General features: G+C 42.7%; 1 protein-coding gene across 1 annotated transcript in view; it reads right to left on the reverse strand.

Moving 5' to 3' along the window:
• AOAH (acyloxyacyl hydrolase) overlaps positions 1-24,071 on the reverse strand; it is a 74,330-nt gene that overhangs the window by 31,363 nt on the left and 18,896 nt on the right. The window contains exons 5-11 of the mRNA XM_088521097.1: positions 16,789-16,848; positions 11,135-11,205; positions 8,785-8,845; positions 8,213-8,283; positions 6,983-7,031; positions 6,504-6,552; positions 5,262-5,356 (exon numbers count right to left, since the gene is read on the reverse strand). Of these exons, the coding sequence (XP_088377223.1) occupies positions 5,262-5,356; positions 6,504-6,552; positions 6,983-7,031; positions 8,213-8,283; positions 8,785-8,845; positions 11,135-11,205; positions 16,789-16,848 (456 nt within the window). The remainder of the gene's footprint in view (positions 1-5,261; positions 5,357-6,503; positions 6,553-6,982; positions 7,032-8,212; positions 8,284-8,784; positions 8,846-11,134; positions 11,206-16,788; positions 16,849-24,071) is intronic.

Here is a 24,071-nt window from a genome sequence, read left to right on the forward strand (position 1 = left end):
GACAGAGCAGCAGGAGAGCAATATCAACTGCTAGACACACCAGTGTTTTCAGCATTAGCTTTCCTCAAAAACTGTCCACCTCAAAAAAGATAACACTTCTTCTTTCCTAAATCCCATTAAATATAAGTCTACTGCATCAAACTGTGTTTTTAATGTCAAAGTTTTCATGTCAAAGGAATGAACATTCAGCTCAGTTCTGCTAAACTTTTTAATAGCAGAAAAGCCCGATGGAACCAAAACCTGTTGGCAGCAAAGAAGCCAAAATAAGGGTGACTCATTCCCTTCCTACAATCGTATAATCCCCTTCCTGTAAATGTGTTCTGGGTGTTTGAGGATTTAATAGCGCTATGACAAGTTAAGGACAACCTCACTCACTGGAGCTGCCTGTGCAGGAAAATGAGTGTAGATACCTTCAGTCACGGGCCCCACAATATTTTGTTGGTTTTGCTGCACCTCAGCCAAATACCTGTAGGGCAGGCTTTGGGCTGTAGCAGTATTAGGCTGCTCAAGGCAGAACTGTGGGAAAGTTAAGTACTTGCAAGTTCCTGTATTTACTTTCCTTTATAAGCATGTTTATCTCAGCTGTAGATTTCCAAGATGTGCCCACCTTGTGATGGACTTGTGATGGAGCGGGATGGCTCGTGGCCATCCTGCGTGCTTTCAATGGGAAGAAAGACCACTCAGTGAGATGGTTATGGTATTTGTGACCAAGTTCCAGCTACTTTTTTTTTTTTTTTTTTTTTGAAATAGTGGTCTCGTGTTGCACATGTCAGGGAATACCTGGTGAAAGGGGCTCCCATCTTTACGAAGGAAAAGAAAGGCTTTCAAGGCACTAAGGGACTCTCTGTCACATACTTGGACATGGGACATCTGATGTTAGTATGTCCCCTTGCACAGAATTACACAGAGGTAAGAGCTTGTGCTAGGCCAGTGCTCAGCAGGCAATGATTTCCCAGCTGGGCAAAGCAGACAAGGACATCCAAAATCCAATTTAAAACAGCTTCCTAACAACAGTTTTTCATAAGACGGAGCAAGGATCTTTTAATTCCAAATCTGTTCTGCCCAAACTAGACCATCTGGTCATGATAGTGCTGATCATCGAGTTACCCAAATGACATCCTGAGACTACTTCAGTGAGGAAATTTGTCATTAATTTTCTCTTTATTCCCTCATTCATCGCTATTGCTCCTGTGTGTGGCAGGCTATATACAGTGTAACCAAGCAAAGCAACCATTCTGCAGGGGCTCTTAACTAAAGTCTCAGCATCTATCCTTAAAAAATATTTCCCCACCTAATTAGCTCTAAAATACGAATTAGCAGCTGCTACCAATATGGTGTGGATTAACAAGAGGGCCCACAGAATTTCTACCGAGTGAAAATTTTCTTTTAGTAAATGTTTATGAGAGCAAATACAAATAAAAAAGAAAGAAATAGAATATATAAAATGAATGAGAAATATGGAAGTAATAAAAGTTATAAAATCCTGCAGTTAATAAATATGAATTAAGAGTCACACAACTTCTTCTTTATAACCTGATAAAATTTTGGGGGTGGGAAAAGTCGTATTTGGAATTCCATGTAGGGGACTGAGAGTCCATTGAAATGGAAATTAAAGCTTTGAACTAACTCTTGAATTGACTGTAGAGAAAGCCATTTGATAAACTAATTTTTCTACGTGTCTTATCAAAGAATTTTTGGAAAGATCAAAGTGAAGTGACGTTAGGTTCACAGGAGCCTGATAGCACCAGGGAGCAGCAGGAACAGCAGGCTGATGCTTTATCCTCCCTGCTCAGAGCCCTAACTTTGAATTCTTGCTGCAGTCCCAAATTAAGGATGCTTTCTGTGAGATTAGGACTAGGCTCCCTCCACTCTCCATGGCCACAAAACGAACCCGGTATATGATTAGAAATTCTCCTCGAGGAAAGCCAAGTGCTGAAGGAAGATTAATGCCGGCTGACAATATCCTGTGGGAGAAAGGCGTGCAGGCTTCCAGTGCGCTGCGATCAGCCTGAGATCGTGCTACTAGCTCTTTGTTTTTATAGGAATTGAAAAGCATGACCTGCAGTTTTAACCCATCATTTGTGCAGTGGGAAGACAGAATAAGGGAGAGGGAGAGAGAAAAAGGGTGGGAGGAAGGGAGGAAAGGAGAAAACAAGGCTCGTTTCCAATGTAGAAATGTCTTGCTGATTATTTGAGTAACATGGAACAGCTTCTTCAGTCTTGTTCTTTGGTTTCTTTACAGAAATATCGAGAAATAATTTTTAAAGCTTAAAAACAGCAGATTTTTTTCCAATTTGTTAATACATGAACAACACATGAAGGATATTGACCAGCTATATTTAACACTGTGCAGAGTGAGAATATGGTAAGGCACCTTCACGGGTAAGTTGCTGCCATTGCCATTTTGCACCCAGAAAGACCAAGAAATTGAGAAAAAGCAGGAGAAACAGCCAGTGTCAAAGCCTGAATTCACTCACACATTTTTTACTGCCATTTTTGTGCCCAGATACCTTTCTTACTTAGGGTGAGATACAGATTAAATAACATTTTACAATTGCTGGAGTTTAAACTCAGATACTTAGTCATAAATCTGAGCTTTCTCTGTATATCTGCATTAACACTTAACTGCAGATGTTTTTTCCAGGCCGGGAGAAAAATTTGCAAATAATACTAAACGAGTATCTGTTCTTTCTTATTCTCATCCTGGAGACACCCAGCTGATGGTGCAGGTGCTACAGAAGAGCTCTGCTAGCCACAGGAATGCTGCATTTCATGGAAGTCTTTCAAGAAGCCAAGCCAAGCTCTGTGCTGGGTAGCTAAAGCTGATTATTCCAACCTCCTCTACATTATACAGTATCAATAGATCCCAAAAGGCTGCCAGACCAGAAGGCTGGGATTGAATATGAGCTTTGCACTGGTACAAATAACAGTCCAAGTACAAGCAAAAGGATCCTGGTCTTGTGAATACAAGCCAGCAAGCCAGGCCTTGAGGAGATCAGTCTGGTAGGAGACCACGCGTGTGTAACTATTTCATGAGACCACCCAGAAATGGGTTGGGTGAATGGTAAGATGCAAACATGCAGAGTCAGGACAGCAGCCTTGGTGGCAAGGGTCAGAGCCCAGGGCATTAGCCTCACTCCTCGCCCTCTGAGCAACGATGACCTCTTGGAGGAGACACGGCTGCCAAGGATCAGGGCTAGGCCAGCCAACGCTTTCCTGCAAAGCAGGTCTCGTTGCAAAGGTTCACGGATGGAGCCACCCCTTCTGCATGTGTCCTGCTATCTGACTTGATTTCTAGCTGCAAAATGCTGCCCCACTGCCTGGACCCTCTGGCAGGAGAGCCAGTGCCGACGTGCTTGCACCCTTCCACTGGCAGCATGTGAGGATGGCTGGCGGCCCTGTGTCTCCTTGCGAGGTCCAGGCTCCTTCTTCATTAACTTAGACCATTTATTTAGCTTCTCCATCTCCAGTGATGCCTTAACTGCCTTTGTATTATATTCTGTGAGTGCGTATGAAAGGCCAGATGGTGAAAATGTTTCTCTTTGCCCTCATTCTCCTGATGAAGTGCTGGAATCATCCTTTATATGGAGGAAAGGGTCCCTTTTTCTTCCTTTCCAATCAGTCCCTGATCTTCCTTACAAGCCAGCCAGGCGGAGATCAGCACCAAGAGCACAGACTGGTTAGGCTTTATGCAGAAAGTACCAGTTCCCTTCCCACGCAAGTTGGCTCTACACCCATCAGACAGTAATAAATCCCAATCAAAAATCACTGTCTAACTTGTCCTCTATCTCCTGACGTTGGAGCCTCTGCTTCTGTATGCTATGACCAGCCCTTGGGGCACCCAGCTAGCAGACTCATGTTTCAAGCAAGAGAAATACCTTCCGAACCTTCATGTTGGTGACAATAAAATGCTGACCCAGTCTGGGGCTATACTTGCATACATGACTCTGCTAGCAGTGTCACTGCCAGAATTGTCACCACCATCAGTATTATTACCATTTTATTAGACAAGATAATCTCAATTATCATTAGCGCTAATTTATTATGCTTATCATCAGCCCTGTCATTGGTGTCATTTGTCTAATCATTGCTCATGAACATTTAACAAAGAAAAACAACCACTAATCTGCAATATCTAAATCAGATCAGCTCTGGAAGCAAAAGTAGGAAAACACATACAATTCTGATCAAAACCCTAGTATCTCAGATATCACTATACTAGAATTGTGAAATTATTCTCCAAGAACTCTTCATATTCCTCTTCCACAGAGGCCAATGAAAGGGGAGCATCTTTCCATCAAGGAAGATGAGCAATAACCCAAGTTACTTCTGGGCATGCCCCCATCTGCTTGCCCTCAGAGAGCCCTCATGAAGAGAAGGACAACCTACATTCCTCCCCAGAGAGGCTGCAACACCAGCCCCACAAGAAGTGGCTCTTGGGGGAGAAAAGACGCTGCAGAACAGGAGCATAATCATATCCTCCACCCAGTTGTAGTTTGTTAGAGTGATCTTTTCCCCTTAATTATTTTATTCCACACCAGTCAATTGCAACAGCTGTAATCGCAATGTAATTCTGGCAGGTGCAATTTTTTTTGTCCTATGAAAGGGGGAAATGCAGTGACACTATCTGAGGCAGACACCGCTGTGTTGTATTCTGCGGCCACTACAGAAACGTTTCCCTTCAGGGCAATTCCACTGTAAGTCCCCGGATGACCTTCCAACTCTTGCAGACGCATCCGTGCTGTAAGCCTCAGTGCCTGAATACTTGAGTTATTAGTTCTATTTCATACATGTCACAGATGAGGGAAAGCAATCCGGGACGTGTCATTTCAAAAGTACATGCCAAAAACAGAAGTCCCTGGAGTGCTGACTCTGCAAGACTTTTCCGCAGCCGGAGCTGTTTCAGCGAGCTAAGAGAGGGGCTTGTCGGTGGCAGGACAGATCCCCCAGACAACACAGGTCTGCTTGATTCATGGGCTGTGTTTTTAAAGCCAGATGTCCTGGTTTCTGTCTCTGGGGTAGTGCCAGAGTGGGGGAGCCAAATCCTTTGCTGACACAATTTCAGAGGCTTTGTATGCGTTGCCCGCAGGAGAGCAGCTATGGGAGAGCAGCGGCTCCCCCAGACAGGCGAGACTGGCCTACAAATCCCAGTGCATTGGGTGTTTTGCCCTTGCTGCCCTTTGGCAACCAGCAGCCCCCGGGAGAAAGCAAAGAGCAGCTGTCAGCAGGATGGTTTTGATAGCCCAAGCGCGATTTCTCACCACTGACATCTGCGTGACCGTCATCCACTCGGGAGGGATGTGGAAATGGGCTCCAGCCGAGTCCCCCAGCAGAACGACCCCTCGGGAGTCCGCACCTACATCATACGTATTTTTAGTCATATAAAACAGTCCAAATCAGGCAGGCTGTGCACTTATAAAAAACAGATGTATGTCTGACAGAGCACAAGAGCAGCAGCGCTGGCAGTTCACGGGGTGGCAGTGCAAATGTTCGCTGTTCAGGTGGCTGAGATCTCTGCAGCTTCTGCCCTGGACTGTGGGATTTTGGCTCCTGCTGCAGTAAAAACCTACAGAGAGGCATGTGCCAGCAGCCATGCAGAAATGACCAGGTATCCGTCAAGAATAAGAGGGAGAGAATTTCTTGCTAATTGGAAAAATCCCCCCCCCGAGTTTTATTCAAGGACAGAACTGTGATTTTAGCCCAGGTTCTGCTGTGCAACTAACATTTGTTTTTACTACCTATAGGATATTCATTAAAAATACTTAAAATCAAATGTTTAGGGAAATAGTATTACCCAGGAAACTGCTAAAAGCTCTTCAAACTTGAACTAGGTGGTGGACGCTCTGCTTACACATGTATTTTCACTGGAGCAATCTGGTTTTCTGGTAATTAATGTTACTTAGCAGTTGTAGGTTGCCTCTCAACTATCCAAGAGGCTTGCCAGGCAATGATTCATCTCCAGGGTGGTGGTTGAAATAAAAGGCAGGGTGAGAAGCCATTGATAGCTATGGCTGTTTAATAGCATTGTTTGATGTGTGCATATGTCTGTTCATGCATACACACACGTACATAGGCACGCTGCTGCCAGGGGTATCAGTTGATAGTATTAGTTCACCTCTATAAAGCCTTATCAGAAAAAGCATCAGCATCACGTTGCTGGTATTTACAGCAATGGCTCATACTGGGCACACGTGGGGATTAAACTGCTGCCCTGAATCAAGAGGCATGCCCTGTGGGGTAGGCTTCAAGCTGACGTCTCCGTTTGCTGCCGTCCCTGGTCTATATGTTTTGACCTGGCAACCGAATCGTCTTTTAACAGGAAATTAGCAGTAGCCTGTGCTTTTCAGGTTTCCTCTTTTCTCATTCTCAAGATTAAAAAAAAACTGCTATTTTGCCTTTTTAATGAAGTCTGTTATCTTTTCTCTACATTGGCAACGGCCATGAAAATATTAAAATATGAAATGAACACAAAATACATATTGTTGCTTATATTAAAGATTTACCTTTGCAGAATTTCTCCTCATAGGGAATTCCATCTTTTGGATCCACCCCCTGTTAGAGGAGAAAAGACACAGCTGATAGTATCTATCTACTGCCTGAAAAATTATTGTGTAATATGGATCCCAAGCGTTTTGTTCTTCTTGAATTTTGCTGTAGGAAGAAGCACTGCATCATAGTAATGATGCTATCCATTATATTGTTTTAATAAGCATTTGTACATTTCAATTAATTTTAATGGTTATAATTTAAATAATCAGAACATCAATAAACAAACTTCCCTCATTGCCGTTTCCCCCATTTTTCCTTACTTTTAAATAAATATGATTTTATTACTTGGAATATCAAAGGCACTAAATAAATGTGAGCAATGCAAATCAGTGAATAAACAAGAATAAAAAACACTTGCAGACTAATCCTAAAGGAGTTAAAAAGAGAGCAAGCAGTCAGGAAGGAATTTGAAGATGCAACTTCATTTACTCACCCATATGCCATTACAGTTAGAATCACTGTTCACATCCCAATTATCAGGACTAAAATAGAATTACAAAAAGATATTTAGAGTTATAGAAAATAAAGCAAAGGGGCTTTTAAGGCAATGAAATTCTTTGTACTGTTTCTCTAAGAATAAAAAATAATTAGAAATTCCCTTCTGCATGAAGAGCTTTTTCTTTCTGTGGATTGAGGAGATGTAATTTTTTGTTCCAAAATGGAGTATTAATTTAAAGTGCAATACTAGAGGGTGCTGGATAACACCCTTTTGACTCACACGGGCTCTTAACTGATGTGAACGGGAATGACTTCCACAAAACACAGACCCTTTCTCCCTTCCCCCAGTCTTTAAAATTTCATGGAAATTCGTGTCCTCAGGCTGGAAGGAGGATTTCATGTGGCCCATAGCACAGTATAATTAGCTTGGGCCTCTTCTGCGGAGATGTTTTATCTCTTCAGCTTTGCACTATGTGGCTTTGTAAGATCATTTCTACCAATAAAACTGCCCTTCCTGAGCCAAACACAGCGCGGCTCTTCCCCTTGCACCCACCTTCGCTGATGGCAATTCGATTAATGCCAAGGTTTAACAAATGGTTCCCATCAATAACTGCTTTACAAACCCTTGGAAGAGGAGGGCTCTATTTCTCAGGAAGAGCCTGAGCTCGTTTTGCTCACGATAAAACAGTGAGCGCCGAGGAGCTCGTTTCACAGAGTTACCCCTGGCTGCGTTCTCCATTTCAGAACACGTGTGGACGTCCCACTGGGCTAACTGGGAGTTACGCTCCTGTACCGGGAATGCATCGTAGCTCTACCCATCGCCAATGTAGCCTGAGGACATGGACCCACCACCCATGGGCAGGCTACCCCGGCGCTGCTTACCTGCATGGGGTGCACAAAGCTTCAGAGGGCTCTTTTTGGGGGGCTGGACTACACCCATATCAAGATTTTCCCATCTTTAGGTGGGTGCTAGAGAAGACCTACGGGCTCCACGTTTACACAACAGGGCATTTAACTTGCAACATATTCAATGAAGACAACAGCGCAGCAGCCACCCCTGGAACACACTACTGCTCCCCAGCTACTACCAAGTCTTTGGCCAGAAGCCCCAGGCTGCAGAAAACCCAAAAAAACTTGTTTCATGCACACCCCAAAGCCAACATGAAGCTTGTCCATAAAGAAGCTGCAGTTAGTAAAATATATTTAGTATAATTAAGAGCATTACCGCCTGCCAGGGTACACAGTGGCGTTTTTGTCATTGCAGTCTCTGCCTCGCCAGTGATAGCCCCTCAAAGTCTAAAAGCCAGGAGAAGCACACAAATAGGATGTTCATTGTTACTCTTGGGCTTTTAATTTAAAATATCTAAAATGAGAATCTAGTTCACGGTGCAGGAATAAAGCCCAGTAAATGGGTTTTATTCCAGAGCCCCTTTGCTAAGCTTTAATAAATGACACTATGCACATTTTGGAGCAGAAATAAAACAAGCTAGCAATTTAATTTTTTTACACGACTTTACTTCACCTCTTATTAATTCAGTAAACAGACCACTCAGCAGCAGAGCAATTTTCTTCTGCAGGGAGTGCAGCTTTATGCATGCATCTCCCCAAGTAGCATAAATGAATGATTGTTTTTTTCATAAAGAAAAAAGAAGATCTTTAGTAACAAAAAATCTCCTTTCACTTCACTCCTATACCAATTTTTGTATGAATGAGTAAGACTTTGCAGAAAGTAGGAGGAATCCTAAAGACATTCTCATTATCGAGGGATTACTGTACCAAAGGAAAAGCTTTGCTTACTGGGAAGGTACTAAATTTATCTCCGTCAAAATCTTCAAAAGGCAATTTATTCCTTATGACACTGCAAAAACAAAAACAGCAAACCCAGTGTTAACATATGGAAGGGAACTTATTCAGAAATAAATAAAAAAAGCTGCAGTAAGAAATTCAGAATAGATAATAGCTGGTATGTTATTCATAGCTCCATATACAGTTTTAATTCTGTGCCTGTACCTCAGCAAATGGATTCTGCCCAGAGGAACAAATTCTGATTTCTTCAGTATCTCCCAATTTCTGGAGGCAAAGTTGAGGGAAACAGGTACAACCATAAAATGTAACCCTTGATCTCTAAAACAAACTATCACGTGAAATCTGTAGTAAAGCTATAATTTTGGGCAATAAACACTAAGTATTTTCAGCTTGGCAGATGTTGCTGATCTGTAGGATGTGAAATGTTACCAGAAGTCCTTCTACTAGAGAAGGAGCTGCAGGATGCGTTCTTTGCTGATGTGGATGAGCCTTTTTCTTCTACAAGCAAATGGCAAATCATTCTCATATGCACCCCTTGAACTTTCTCTCTCCAGTTAAGTTGGGCAGAGAAGACTTGCACTTTGCATAGCAGGATGCAGTTACACAAACGAATGCATATTTTCCATGGCAAAGGTTCTTCAACCTGAAGAGGGGCTGTGTGCACAGAATAAACAGCTGGCCTCATACATTAACTGAGAATCCAGATCTTCTTGTATTTAATCCTGCAGACACATGACCAATCTCAAACATGTTCATGAGAAGTATTTCACCTTGAGCTGGGGAGAATTGAGCCCTCGGTGCTTAATTATCTCCGCTCTATGAGAATTGCATCTCTTTCTTTGTTTTCCAATGTGACTTTTGGTTCCAGCAACCACAGGGATGCTAGCAGTGCCTGAAGCAGGCATTAAAATGACCGTGCTGGCTCTTTGCCCCTTCTTTTTCAGCTGGGACATGCACCAGCTTTCACACTGTCTTGCACAAGCTACAGGACTCAGCTCAACCCACCCTCACTCTTTGCCATGCCACTGATGCTTCCCTTGGAAAGCTTCCTTTCCAAGGATTTTGAGTCTCTTGGACTCATAAGAGATGTTTAACCTGAATGAGAAAAAATATGGGTGCAATAAGAGTGGGTTCCTCAGGCTGCTTTGCATCAGGAAAAGGAGAAATGCAGAGGAGACAGGCAACATGCCCACCCGTTGGTGCACATAACCCTTATTCTCCTCAGTAGCTCCCACATGCTGCTTCGGGCTACTTCATCTCTGCAGCGAGGCTAAGTTGCAAGGAACTGGCACACATCCAGAACTAGCTAAAAAAGTCCAACTGCCAGGCATGTTTCTGTAGTTACAGGAAGAAGGGAAGGAAAAAAAACCCAAAAACAAAGTGAGAGCAAGAAAAGAAAGGAAGAACTGAATGTATTTGATGCAACACATAATTTACAGTGTGATTCCCGCTTCTCCTAAGTGCACTCATAGGGCTCAAACTCATTCTCCTTTCTCAGGTTGTCTATGACTGCCCTGACTCCCAATTTAAACATGCTCAGGACATGTTTCATGCCAAGCAACCCATTCCCAGGAAACTCTTGGTATTTGCAGTTTCATGGTAATGAGCAGGAGTAGATGTGCAATCTGGTCTGGGGAGTCCAACTAGCTCCAAAATACTGCTGTTTTCTTAGCTGTGCCTAACTCTTCCTCCAACCCATTTAGGCCCTACACTGACAAACACTCTTCAAGACCAATAGCCCAGGTGACATCCTCAGTCCTTCACAGAGACTGACTTAAAGTCAGTACCTACACAAATTGCTTTTCGTGTCCACCCCCAATTTTCTTCAATACCTTGACGTTTTCCTTACACTTTGAAACTGTCCCACATGTCATATTCTTTACAAAGTTATGTTGCTGCTATTTACTGTAAACCCAGGAGAATACAGCTCTCTGTGTTGAGCTGTGGGCACCACAACTGGGTGAATACACAAAATGCAGGAATCTCTTGGGCTTGGGAAATATCGAGAGGAAAATCATTCCCATCTTGGAGGCTTCACGTCTCTGTGTGTACGGATCAAAGACTCTTCCTGCAGCAGAGTATATTTGTCCCTGGGCCCCGCTAAAATTATGCAATTTTTTTCAAAACTGAAAAAGAACAGGGATCCCTCCTATGTATGAGTCTCTTGCCTGAACTCTGTGCAGCCTCATTCTGTACTGCTCAGTGTTTTTAGGAAAGAAATGTGAGAAAACTACAGGAAACTTTCTTCTTTCAATCTGAGGATGATTTCTGCCTCTCATTTGAAAGAATCAAATGCATCATATTTCTGTTTGTGATTAAGGGCTGAAAATTTTATACGCACTATTTAATCTTCTCGCACAGCTTATCCAGAACGGGAAAAGCACATAAATTTGAGAACCCCGTGATGCTTTTCTAGAAAGAAAGAAAAAAAAAAGCAGACAAGTGCATTAGTTCATAGAGATTGCAAGGCTTGGGATAACGAGTGTCAGTGGAGTGCACAGCCAAGTCATATACTTGCTGCCTAATAACATCTGAAAACAGCAATGACTCCATTAAGGATGTTACATGCCAGAGGATTTAAACTTGACACAGCAGTCAACTTAAAGATTTCAGCTTAACATGTTACAAACCAGTGACTCTTACTTTCAAAGAGCTATAAAATCAAAAAGGAATGAAGTTCTTATGAAACTGTCTCCCATCATGCACCAAAGTTATTTTTTCCATTCTTTTAAAAAACTGCAATTCTCATGTTCAATAAACAGCACGAAATCTGACACTTAGCTGAGAACCACGGATCACAACATATGTTGTGGACCATAAGGCTGCTTTCTGCATGCTCAGGGCAGGAGGGCTGATAAGCCGGAGGTCAGGAACAACCCCAAAGAGAGGATAAATGGGAAGATCCAGCATGTGCATAACACATCTTGATTTTTAATTATTTTTTAACATAGAAATCTCATAACTGGCTTTTATGTCTACCAGACCTATAGGCTGTAAAAGACAGCTGCTGCAGGACAAACTCTTTCAGCTTAATAGACATCCGCCCAAGGCCAAACTACGTGAGGAGGTCCCAGGTAACCAGAAAGCTCCAGAAAATGAAGCAGACCTTCCTAACACATGCTCAAATTACAGAAACATTGCCCCACCTCGGGGATCAGCTCCATGCATGTGCTGCTAATGTGCCTTCGCTGTAAGTTCAGGTGGTTTGCAAACACTGAGGGCATTCAGGAGGTCTACAAATATGGGAGATAGTCAGCGCACAAACTAATTATCTGTATTCACTCAGGTTGTATGGAGTGCGTAAATATGGAACAGTTGAGCAGATGGACATTCTCATTCACTTATGCAAAGGAGGGTAATTAATTATATTGCTATAGCACCTAGGAGCTCTATTCTTGGACCAGCTCCCTTGTGTTTCACACTTTATATTCATAGAGAAAAAAATAGGCAGGCTTGCCCTAATGAGATTACAACCTAAATCTAATAAAAAACAGATGATAAAGGCTGGGCCCAGCTCAGGGGAGGATAGCAGAGTACTTGCTATTCCTGGCATGAAGGGCAACGACCTCAGCACTTTCCGTTTAATCACTGCATACAGTTTTGGGATGTAGGGAGGTGCATTTGTATAGGTAGACAGAGAGAGTGAGGTAGAAAGCGGCTTTTCTGAAAGACCTTTGCAAAATATGCTTGCCTTCCTGAAAAGAAAAAAGCCACTTCCCCCACCTCCCACATATAAGCGTAATCCTAGCACTGCCTGCAGAAGCAGCAGAGGCCCTTAAAGCTTTCCATCATGCTAAGATTTGTGGCATCTTCTCCTGAGCTGCTGGCTTTTCACTTCAGCCTAAGTCACAGTGTGCAAAGCCTTTGAAGATAAAGCATCCAGAGCCGAAACTGTGCCAGAAAGACAAACTGCAGGGCTTCCCACAAATAAATAAATAAATACTCCTCCTTTTTTTTTTTTTTTTTTTCCCCCTCCTGCTTGCAGGCTGCATTTAAAGGCTACCCTTTGCTGTAAGTAGGATAAAACCTTTTCTGCTTTTTTCTCATCTTGTCATTTGAAAATAGCTGCAGACCAGAGTGGCCTTAGCATCAAAGGGAGAACAGCCCCTGGACCCGGCAGACTTCAGCCATGGTGGTTTGGGCAGAAAGGGACCCTGAGGGCTGGGTGCTGAGGGGCAGCTACAGCTGCAGCCCAGCACCCTGCCAAAGTGCAACTGTGCTCCTTGCAGGGGGCATGTGAGCATTAGTTGCTCTTTCAGGGTACCTCTGGGTACCCCTAACAGGCATCAAGGAGCACAGGGGATAAGCCGTCTGTGCCCACGTGTAAAAGAAGGAAAAAGAATCGGGGACCAACTCTAGCACACAAAGGACCGAGAAGCCTCCCTGCCGCTACATGCAAGTCTCTTCTGGCTCCCCGTGTGGCTTCCCAGTCTCCCCAAAACAGGGCAGTGATTTGCAGGCACCATCTGATCACAACAGAATTATATGTCCGATCACAGCAGAATTGTATGTGAGATGGTTGTTCTCATTAAACACTAAAACCACGACCCCATTCTGCACGAAGTTGTTTTTTCACTGCTATTGCTGAAAGATGCCTTTTCTATGTCTTCCCTGCCCATGAGGAAAGTTAATGCTAGAGGTGTTCACGGTGATTGATAACACATATACTTTATCCATTGCCTATTAGCATTCCATAATGATGTTTCAGTAATTATTTTAATTAGTTTTCCAAAAAAAGAAAAAGTAATGAGTCCTTAACGCCTGTTGGTGTTTGGTTTAAACCAATTGCTCACAGATGGCTCGCTACTTTTAATGAATGAATGAAAGACATTGGATTGGAATTTGGGTTTGTAGCCATGTGCATCATATCTCTACATCTGGAAAATGCTTGTCTTTTTTTTTCCTCCACATCTAAGATGGTCCTAAGAAAGGACTGGTAAATGTCAGTCCCTGGGGAGCTGGGCAGACCTCACGTTTATGCTAGCGACAGCTGTAATGATGTCTCTTTTTATATGCCTAGTCACACAGCCAACGAGCAAAGACAGGGACAGTTAACTGGCAAGAAGTGCTTGAGAAGGCTGAGGTATCCTTTCCACAAACATGCCGTGGGCCAAAAGCACCACAAATGTCAAATATATGCAGAGCCAACAGATATAATCCACCATTTCTCACCAACATCAGGTTCCACCAGCAGCACACAGCTCACAAGGGACCCTGCGAATGCTTTTTGCTCTTCACTAGTCGGGATCCAGAGACCTCCTACCACACATGGGACATGTCTGAATCCTCACCCACACGCTCAATATCCATGTTTTCTTGCTACTCCATCACATGTTGCCATCCTAGGGCATGGGACTTACTTAACATAGCAGCGTGCAAAGACCTGACAATGTTGTCTCCTAGAGAAGTTCCCTCACACTTGTTTCCTCCTCATTTATTTTTCTGCATTTAGAATTAAATTAACTGCAACGTGGGTGAAGGGGAAGTTGAAAGAGATCGTTATGACCCTAGAAATGCTATTATTTTTAATTTTACAGCTTTAAAATATGTTTCTGTAAGGGTCACCAAAGTAGTAGCTAAAAGAAGACGCTAGGAATAATGGGCCCACAAAGCATACAACATTTGCTTTAATTTGATCTGGCTTTGTAGCATGAAGTCATGTAAGCTTAGAAATACTCTGACTGAACACCAACTGCGAAAACCCGAATTATATCCAAGTCCATTACTTTTTTGCCAAGTCCCCTCAGTCAGCCAGGGTCTATATGCAAGGGATGAGGTACAAAGTGCAGCGCAGCAGCGCAGAGGAGCATTCACCCTGCTTGTTTCAGCTTGCAAAACTGGATGGACACGTGCGAGGTAGCTCATGGGCAGGCACCCTGGGGGTAAGCAGCTCTGCTTCCTGAGAGCCCGGCTATAATACTGCTCTTTCCCCATCCTTGCACCTGCAGCTGGGCTGCATTGAGCAGAGGGGCCTTACGTGACTCAGTGCAGGCATTAAGGCATGGCATTGCACCCAGAGAAGGGGAAAGGGAGTAGAAATTCAATGTAATTTGAGCAGAAATCTCAAGCCATCAGTAGCACCGGGCTGAATAGGAAGGCAAATGAATAAGATCCCGCTGCTTCGCTGTTCTGCAGGAGCTGAGCCCCATCTCCCTCACGCACTGTTTATCTCCCTGACGTTCCAATTTGGCAATTGCCCAAAGGCTAATTAGGAACCTCAATTTTCAGTTTTGTGAGTAGCATCACAGTGAGAATTCAGGAAGAAGCAATATCAATAATTTCTTCACAAATAGCAAAAACATTTGCTCTGCATTAAGCGCCTGAAGACAACTGGAAGCAAACTCAATGGCTGAGCTGACTCATATAAGGGAACCCAGCAGAATAAAAGCTGCCCTTCTCTCTCTGCTACTGATTAAAATCAGTTATAAATCTGAAAACTGAGGGAGGCAGAAAGATTTCAAATCCCAGTTTTCAAGTTTAGAAGCAAAGACAACCCCTTAAAAATAAAGGGAAAATGTGCAGAATTCACATTTAGACCATTGCTTGAATTTCAGACTACCCCAAATTGTAGCCACCAAGCTCGGAGGCAGTGACATGGTCCAGGGGCTCCCTCTCATGCAGCTATGGGAGCCTGGCAGGGATGAAAAAGGACAAGGGAGAGGCATAAAACAAGGAGATGGAGAGGTTCAGCTGTCCTAGACGTTTCAAGAAGTTTGGAGAAAGAATATTGATCCACAGCAAGGTTGCGCAAGAAAGTCATGATTTTGTAAAACATCTCAGCCAAATCTACACCAAGATGGTTGGGGAGGGGAGAAACGAGATGACAGAAAGAAGAATTCAACTTCAGGAGAAGCAGCCCAAATTTCACTGCTTCGATATGGCAGGTCCAGCCTGGAGCTAGGGATCTAAGCTTGCAGGATGGCCAACGGGAAGGAAATATTTTGGAGACCCAAGAGGGTCTGAGGGTCTGAGCTCTCTCCAGAGCAGACTCAGTGTGGCGTTTATGGGCAGCAAGTAGCCTGCACTGACTAGCACTTTGCTGCCATTAATGGAAGTTGAACACCTAGCTCTCTTACAGACTCCTGAAGTTGGGCACTTAAATATTTAGTTATCTTCGTCTCAAACTTATCCTCCTCTCTGGCAGATGCTTCCTGAGCTGAGCATTTAGGTTGAAACACAACATGGCCATTGCATGCAGATGAACATTCACTCAGAAGCCTCCAGCTCTGGCGAAACACTTAGCAAAATGCACTGCTTGAATCACCTTTCCCACTGCCCCCTCAGCCAATTCCTTGACTATGGACAAGTCTCCCTGACTTGTCAGTAACAGACTTTTATTATTGACAAAATCTCAATTTGCAGATAGTTTTGGAGCAGGGACTGTTCCTTTTTTTTTTTTACCTTCTATGGAGTTCCTCAAATACTGTAAAGTCAGTGGTTCAATGCTGCCATTTTACACATGTGATAGGTTTGAGAAGGTCATGAGCACTGCTGCCTCTCACCAAAGCATTCCTCTCTAAAGCATTTACTCTTACCACTCCTGGCCATTTTTCTATTATTAGTTTTCTTCCCCAAAACTGGAGTTGTTGGTGCTTGTACACCATATTAAGGTTAGTTGCCCCACCAAAGGAGAGCACAACTAATACAAGCAAATGTTTCAGTGTGGAGCTGCACTATACAGTCGATGGACCACATCTTCAGCTGATATAAACTTAGACACAAGTTTATATCTTGGATGGACCTCAACAGTTTTCCCTGTACTACAAGCTGTGTGTTTTTGTCATCACAAGTATTTTTACATTCCATATTTATTCTCTCCCTCTCACCAGATCCTATACTGCAGTGAGTCCTTGTTCAACTTTATGAGTTAATCAGGTGGATTTACAGTTAGGCAAAGCGAACTTCCTCATTTCTGATAAAATGTGAGTATTTCTGATAAAATGCAATTACAGTTTAAACTGTAACAGTGACATCCCAGTGTCACTGATTTCTTACCAGGTCCCTGGAAGTCTTCATAATTCTTTTTGCTTTCCTTATTGCAGTACTTAGCCCCACCTAGGAACGTAAGACAAAAGAAAACAAACAAATAAACAGATCAACTTCACGGTATGCTGTTATTTTTGTTCTCCCTATTTTTTTACCTTTTCTAATCAGTCATTAAAAAAAAACAAAAAAAGAAAGATATATGGATCCACAAACTCATCATCAGTTACCTTTTATTGGAATAACAATCAATTATCCTATCACTGTTTATGAAACCTCACTTGCAAGAGATCATTTATTTTGCTCCAGGGCATCATTTATTTCCTAAGGGAAAGTCCAGATCAGTTTAAGAGCTGAGATTCATATCCTGACTACTCTCTATGACTTGCAGATAGCAAACTTCTCCAGCAACTCCCACCAAAGCACAGCTTATCTGTTATATGTCCAGAAAAGGCTTATAGGTGTAGGATACAGAGGAAACATTTAGTTTGCTAACAAATACGGTTTATACTTTCCTGAGCTGCATTTCAACAGCTGTCATGTGGGAAGATTCAAAGGAGGAAATATATTTCAGAAGGCAAATCTCCTGCTTAGGAATGGGTTAAGCCTAGGATGTAGGAAATTTAACTTATTAAGAATAATAAGTTAAATACCCATCTTGTAGGGCAAGTTCTTGCTGACTGCAACAAAACTGTTTTTCTGTTGAGTAATATAAGCTTGTGCTGAAGGAGCATTTTGGGACTGTTTCAAAATGAGGGTAAAGATACTTAAATAGAAAGGAAGTCTGGGAGAACCATTCTGAAGAGGGCTAGAAAATACCTTGGCAAGGCATCCTTATCTAAAGAGAAGTTGGCTATCATAATACCATTGATTACAAAGAAGTCAACTACCAGTGCTACCTTGATAATTCCTCAAAGCCTGCCTCTTATGCTTTGATCCCCAACAGCAAAGGGGAAATTTTACGCAGTGGGCATCTCACATTTTGTGGTCAGCTGAGATGCTGTCAGCCTGCCCTGTGGCAGGGGGAAGATGACTGTGCCATGTGTTGGGTGTCAGGGCTGAGGTCAAAGTGTCACCTGCAGATGACATTTACACCTGCAGGCCTATTTAATACAAGATTTGGCCCTTCTCTGGTTGTGTATATCACGTCTAGATTTTCCTCATGCTAAAAAAAAAAAAAAAAAAGTCCTGAAAGAAAAAGCAGTCCTCCCAGTCATGGAGGACACATAAATATGGAGATCCAGTGTGCAGGAAAACACGCTTGCTTTCAGACATCAGCACCAGCATAAGACCAGCTGCTGCTTCATTTTCAGTTTTGAACAATATTCATCCATCTCAGTATTGGCAAATCCCAGATGTTGCTCTGCTTTTGTTAGGCCACCTTTGAAAACAGCCATACCTCTGTGCTGGCCTCCATCTATCCCTTCAACATTTGGGATGGGGAAGGCTAAAAATATTGCCCACTTGCCCTCTTCAGAAGAAATAACTGCGTCTGTCCTGTAGGCTATGGGGCCTGCTAAAAATCAATTACCACAGCAAATATTTCGAAGGAAAGAAAAATCATACCAGCATATCACAAATCCGTTTTAGCACTTTGCTGCTAATCAAAATGGTTGGTCAGAACAAACTGTTCTTTCTGCCTATAACCCGCTAGCAGTCCCTCCTACAACCCAACATAAAAACATAATAACTAGCATTATATCCACCAGGTTTGAAGGCTCCGAGGTAAAGTTCAGTGCAAGTTTATATTTATCTGGCTGGAGTTACGGCAACGCAATGTGGGAAAAAGTATGCTTTGCCAAATGGCAGATTTAAAGCATTTTGAAAAAAAAAAATACCCCTTGAGTGATAGCACCTTATTGAATGGTGAGCATGCCAGCTTGGAATATTAAAGCAGCATATATTTGCATTTCAAGTAACCATTATCAACTTTTTTTTTTCTGGGGATAAAATTTAGCATGTCACTATAATTGATTTAGGCAGTGATCAAAGCAAATTAATTAACTGGGAAATTCAAGGGTCAAAAATTAACAGTGAACAACATAAAGAGATCACAAAGAATAAGAATAAGCATTTAAGAACAAGTAAAGAATACAGATTTTAAGTATTTTTAATTTTTAGTATAGGGCCTCTCTCTGCCTACAGCCTTTATAAAAATCTGGATATGTCACAAAGAGATGAAAGATGCCAGTAAGGAGCCAAGATAATGTTTCCTAGTTTCTTCCCCCTGGGCAAACTCTGCCCCCAAAAACAAACATCCATCTTGCATTTGCAACAGTTATGTTGTGTGTATGTTATCAGCTGCTGTCATTTCTGTAATAAAATAACTGGAGACTCAGAGAAGGAAAATAGCTTAAAATGGAGCAAGATGCAAAAAAAAAAAAAAAAAATCCAGTGGAGTAAGATTCATCAATCCTTTCCTTCTGTGCAAGAGAATTGCTTTCAGAAGCAATGCATGAGAAATGCCCATTTCAGCCAGCTCTGGCAATATCACACACACAGGCACGAAATAAGAATGGAATGGCTGAATCGCCTCAGTGAGTAGAAAACGGTCTCCCTGAAATGCTAAGGACAAGGTCTCTTTCCCTCTCCTGCTCCTGGAGAAGCTGCTTCAGGAAGGAAGGACCCCAGGACTGTCATCTGAAATATCCCTCTGGGAGATAAAAGAAACCCACTGTTTTAATGGGTATTCATATATGGTTAGTGTCAGGATTTTGAGGGTATTACTGAGAACTACACAGCCCATACAACTTCTCTTGTTGCAACTCAGCTAGAGAGTAACCTCTGCTCTTTCGCACTACCTTAAAGCCAACCTGACCCTGTGGCCACCCTGGAGCTCGTGGCTGCCTGGTCCCTGGGTGCTGGGGACACCCAGCTGCTCCACACTGGGCTGCTCTTGGCAGGATGTGCCTGCTGTACCTGCTTGCTGGTTTCAATGCTGTCTGCAGAGCCCATGCATTATCAGCAATGATTTTCTTTTTAAAATAGGCTACATTTCTCATTGTGAACAAACAAACGAACAAGCTTTAATTGCCTCTCATTAATCATCCTTGTTAGCCAGCTCTTTCCCAGGAGAGTGGATATGTATAACGCACACGAGTAGTTTCTCTTCTAACTTCTTCCACTATCCTTTCACTGAGCGTACGCATACTGAGGTACCAAAATGCTATGCAGCTTATTAAACAGCACTAGCAAAAAGGGATTTGTCCTACAAACTCACCTCTTTTATCTGGCAGAAGCTCTGAGGGACATTACTAAGTTTAGTGATGGGACAGACAAAGCAAATGAGATATATTCTGGGCTCAAAATAGGGAGCTTCCTGCAAGCCCAAATCTAAAACACTCCACGGCTGGCTCAGGCCTTAGCTCCCAGGGAAATTTCCCTGACTTCTGGCAATTCTAGTCTGTCTACTGGACGAGGATCCTCCATATTCCGGATGAAATATCCTGACCTGCTTTTTCTTGTTGGTCTTGGCAAAAGAAGAGATGGTCCCGTATCCATGAGTAACACTTCCCTCACACATCCTTCTACCCTCCTTCCTCCCCAAACAATATCTTGCCACATGCAAGATACAATACGTATCAGCTGTGAGCTAGTCTCTGCCAGTGCCATCCCAGCTACAAATGACAGGGTCCGTTAAAGCAGAGAATCACATAGATAATGAACCAGCATTTCCTTCAGGTTTATTTGGTGGAAGGCCTGTGCCTTTTTTATGTAGCTTGTATAAACTATTTCTTCAGAGCTCAATTCTGACTTCAGTAAATGCATCTCATGTTTTACCATATTTTACCTATTTCCAAAACAGAAAGGCTTGAAGGGTGATGTGGGGGGGGTAGAATTTTGCTTCCCAGGACTCATCCTGCATCCTAGCTGCTTGCCTTATAGGCTGGGATCACAAAACAAGGAATTGGGGCCATGACATAAGGTCTTGATTTGGCTGAAGATCTGATCTCATCAAGCACTTCCATCCCAAGGTCTGGCTCTGACTCATCTCCCACTAAGCAGTTCACATTTTCATCAAAAAAATAGAGAGGAACCAAAGAAAATAGTTGTATGAAAACTAAACTGTTTGCTTCTTCCAAATAGATCTAATGATTGGCTTTTATCTTGAGGAGCCTGAAATCTAGCTGAGAACTGAGAGATCTTGAGCTAAAAAAATGGTTGCTCAGACAGCCTGGGTGGCTGAGGCATACATCCACAGTTACTCTGGAAGACTGGAGGAGTTGCAGACACTTCTTTATACACTAACTTCACACCACTCTCACTGTAACCTGGATGTTTCCATGCGTTCTCTTTAACTATGCTTTGCAAAATGCCAGTAACCTATCAGCAAGGCAATGGGCTCCTAAGGTCCAGGTTAAAACAGGAACCATGCCTTAATTTTAATGCTCAATTCCCAAGCAACGAAACCTCTGTTAACTCCATTGCAATTTGATTTCTTGCTTAAGGAAAATGCTTGGCCAAACTATGTCATCCAGAAAAGCTGCAAGTCCCAACCACAGCACTCAATATCAAAACTGCAAGGCCAGGCTTTCTCCAAAGTGTGCAGTGCATGAGGGACGTGATTTTTATTTTTACAAAGGCGGTGAGTATAAGTACTTCTGCCAATGAAGCTTATTTTGGTAAGATAAAGGGCATAAATGACATTAGGATACATCTATCTGTCTTTGCTGATATGAGATGCCTCTATATTGTCAGTTTAGAGCCACCAGCAACATCTTGCTACTGGAGATGTAGCTAAAGTCTGCAACCACAAGGTCTCTGATAACTTGAAGCACAGTGCCACAGCTCTCATACTAAAGGGCAAGAACATCATGTACCTTGAGAAACATGCAGCAGATGAGCCTACAAATGCACATGTATTTGCTCTTCTTTCGCTAGAAAGACAACTGCAAAGAGGCCATGGAGTGTAGAGCCCATGTGTCCCCACCAAAGAGGTGGAGTGAGCTAGTCCGTGACCTGGCCAAGCTCTCTGGACATCTCTGCATGCCAGAAAAGCAGATGCAGTGCCCATATGAGGAAGGAGTCCATTCTTGACGGAGACCGGGCACACATCGTGCTTGCCTTAGGGCAACACATCCAGGGAATGCACCCGTTCGACCACCCTTGGCTGAGAGCATTTCGTTCTCTGCAAACAGAGCAATATTTCTTATTCATAATTGGAGCCAGGTCTCCTACGATAATCACAGAGCACTAATGGCTCCAGGCAGGTTGGCAAAAAATTAATTTGTGTTAATTTGTCAGAGATGAGAGAAGTATGCAATATAATTCACGTATCATTTACTTGGTTTATAATGTCTCTATTATGTAGATAGTTTGCTAGTTCTCTGAAAGTAACTCTCATCTCCTTGAAAGACGTGACTTTACTAGAAGAACAATACAGAAGCAGAAAAAAATAAACTATTGACTAAAAAAAAGCATTTATATGTTGATTTTTACTCTGTTAAAGACAATTAAAAACAGAATATTTTGCTGCTTTATAAAGACGAGTAACTCCATGTTTATTGTACTCACTTTGCCAGTACAAATAAGGTACTGATTCTGGGAAAATGTTCATTCAAAAGCCTAAATGAATAAATGATGTACCTGAAAATCAATAGAGTTGAACAAAACAGCCATTAGTATTAAAGTCTTGGTCAAACACTTGGCAGGGGACTGAGCCAACATTTGCAGGCTCATATAACTGAAGTGATCAATCAAATTACAAACCAAAGAAGCAAATGTGAGGTAAACTGCATTTTATGCATCTGTGTCTCTGACTGTATATTAATTTCTTCACCCATAATTCATCTTTACTCAGGCTGACTTGTCACAGAGTTACTGTCAGCAATTTATCAACCACTTGAGCATGAATCTAAACAGGGATCCACTCCTCCTCTCATGCTCTTTGAGGGCACCAGAAGTACTAAAAATGGAGAATAAGGTTTGGGTAGAGGAAATCATTTTGTTATTCCATCTCCCCTACTCCTGGTGAGAGGCAAAGAAAATGTCACAAAAAGTAGGATGCAAATGTCATTTGGGAGAGAGACTGTCTGAGCCAGGCACTAAGAGGGACAATCTCCAGGCCGGACCGAATTTTGTTAAAAATCAAAAAAACAAACAAAACATTTGCGGTTAATTTGCTTACAGAAAGTATAGTCAATGGGATTGCAGCTGTAGGCAAAATGTGCCCACAGCTAGGTCCCACGTCTGCTGTAAGAGATGGGAAATGTGACCCAAAGATTTGATGGCAACCCTACGAGTGCTGGCTTGCCCACTCCTGAGAAAGCCTAGAGGCCTTTGCTTTACCTTCTTCTCCACCTTTTGGACTCCTAATTTAAAAGAGAGACCCCACTGCCCTTGACAGGGTACTGCAGCTGCTACTAGGAAGGTCTCTGAAGTGTCTCTTCAATTCCTCTGAAGGAAAAATCATGCAATGGCAAGGACAGAATGTGATAGAATATCAAATATCTGTGTAATGAGGAAAGATCTAGAGATAATTAAAGAAGGGAATGCAGTAGAGTAGTTCTGATGCAGCCTGGGGAAAGGTGGATGGACCGGTCATGAGCAGTGTTCCCCAGGGGTCAGTGTTGGGGCAGTTCCTCTTTAACATCTTTATTGATGATCTGGATGAGGGGATTAAGTGCACCCTCAGTAAATGGGCAGACAACACCAAGCTGGGCGGAGGAGTAGATCTGCTTGAGGGCAGGAAGGCTCTACAGAGGAATCTGGACAGGCTGAATCAGAACACTGGAACAGGCTGCCCAGGGGAGACCTTATCACTCTACAGCTATCTAAAAGGAGGTTGTAGTGAGACAGGGGTTAGTCTCTTCTCCAGAATAACTACAGACGGAACAAGAGGAAATGGCCTCAAGTTGCACCAGTGGAGGTTCAGGTTAGACGTTAAGAAGAATTTCTAAATGGAAAGAGTGGTGAAGCATTGGAACAGGCTGCCCAGGAAAGTGGGGGAGTCAGCATCCCTGGCAGTGATCAAGAAACGTGTAGGTGAGGCACTTAGGGACATGATTTAATAGGTATGGTGTTGAAGCATTTAAGATTTTACTTGAAGGACTGGAAGGTCTTTTCCAGGCATAACGATTCTATGATTCTATGACCTATACATTAATCTACTGGTTCGAACAAAGAAATTCTGAAGGACCCTTGCAATAAAATTTTGGCAGTCAAGTCAACGTGGGCTCTTGGTGTTGAATGAACCCTTCTTCTCTCCAGCCTGGTTGCACACCTATTTATCTTTATATTGCCAGGCCAGGGAGTATTGTAGTCATGTGCCCAGGGTACACATCTGCTGCAAAATA

The sequence above is a fragment of the Tinamus guttatus genome, unplaced genomic scaffold, assembly GCF_059628265.1.
Source record: "Tinamus guttatus ecotype Peru unplaced genomic scaffold, ASM5962826v1 Tinamus_guttatus_pri_ptg000115l, whole genome shotgun sequence".
Lineage (NCBI taxonomy): Eukaryota > Metazoa > Chordata > Aves > Tinamiformes > Tinamidae > Tinamus > Tinamus guttatus.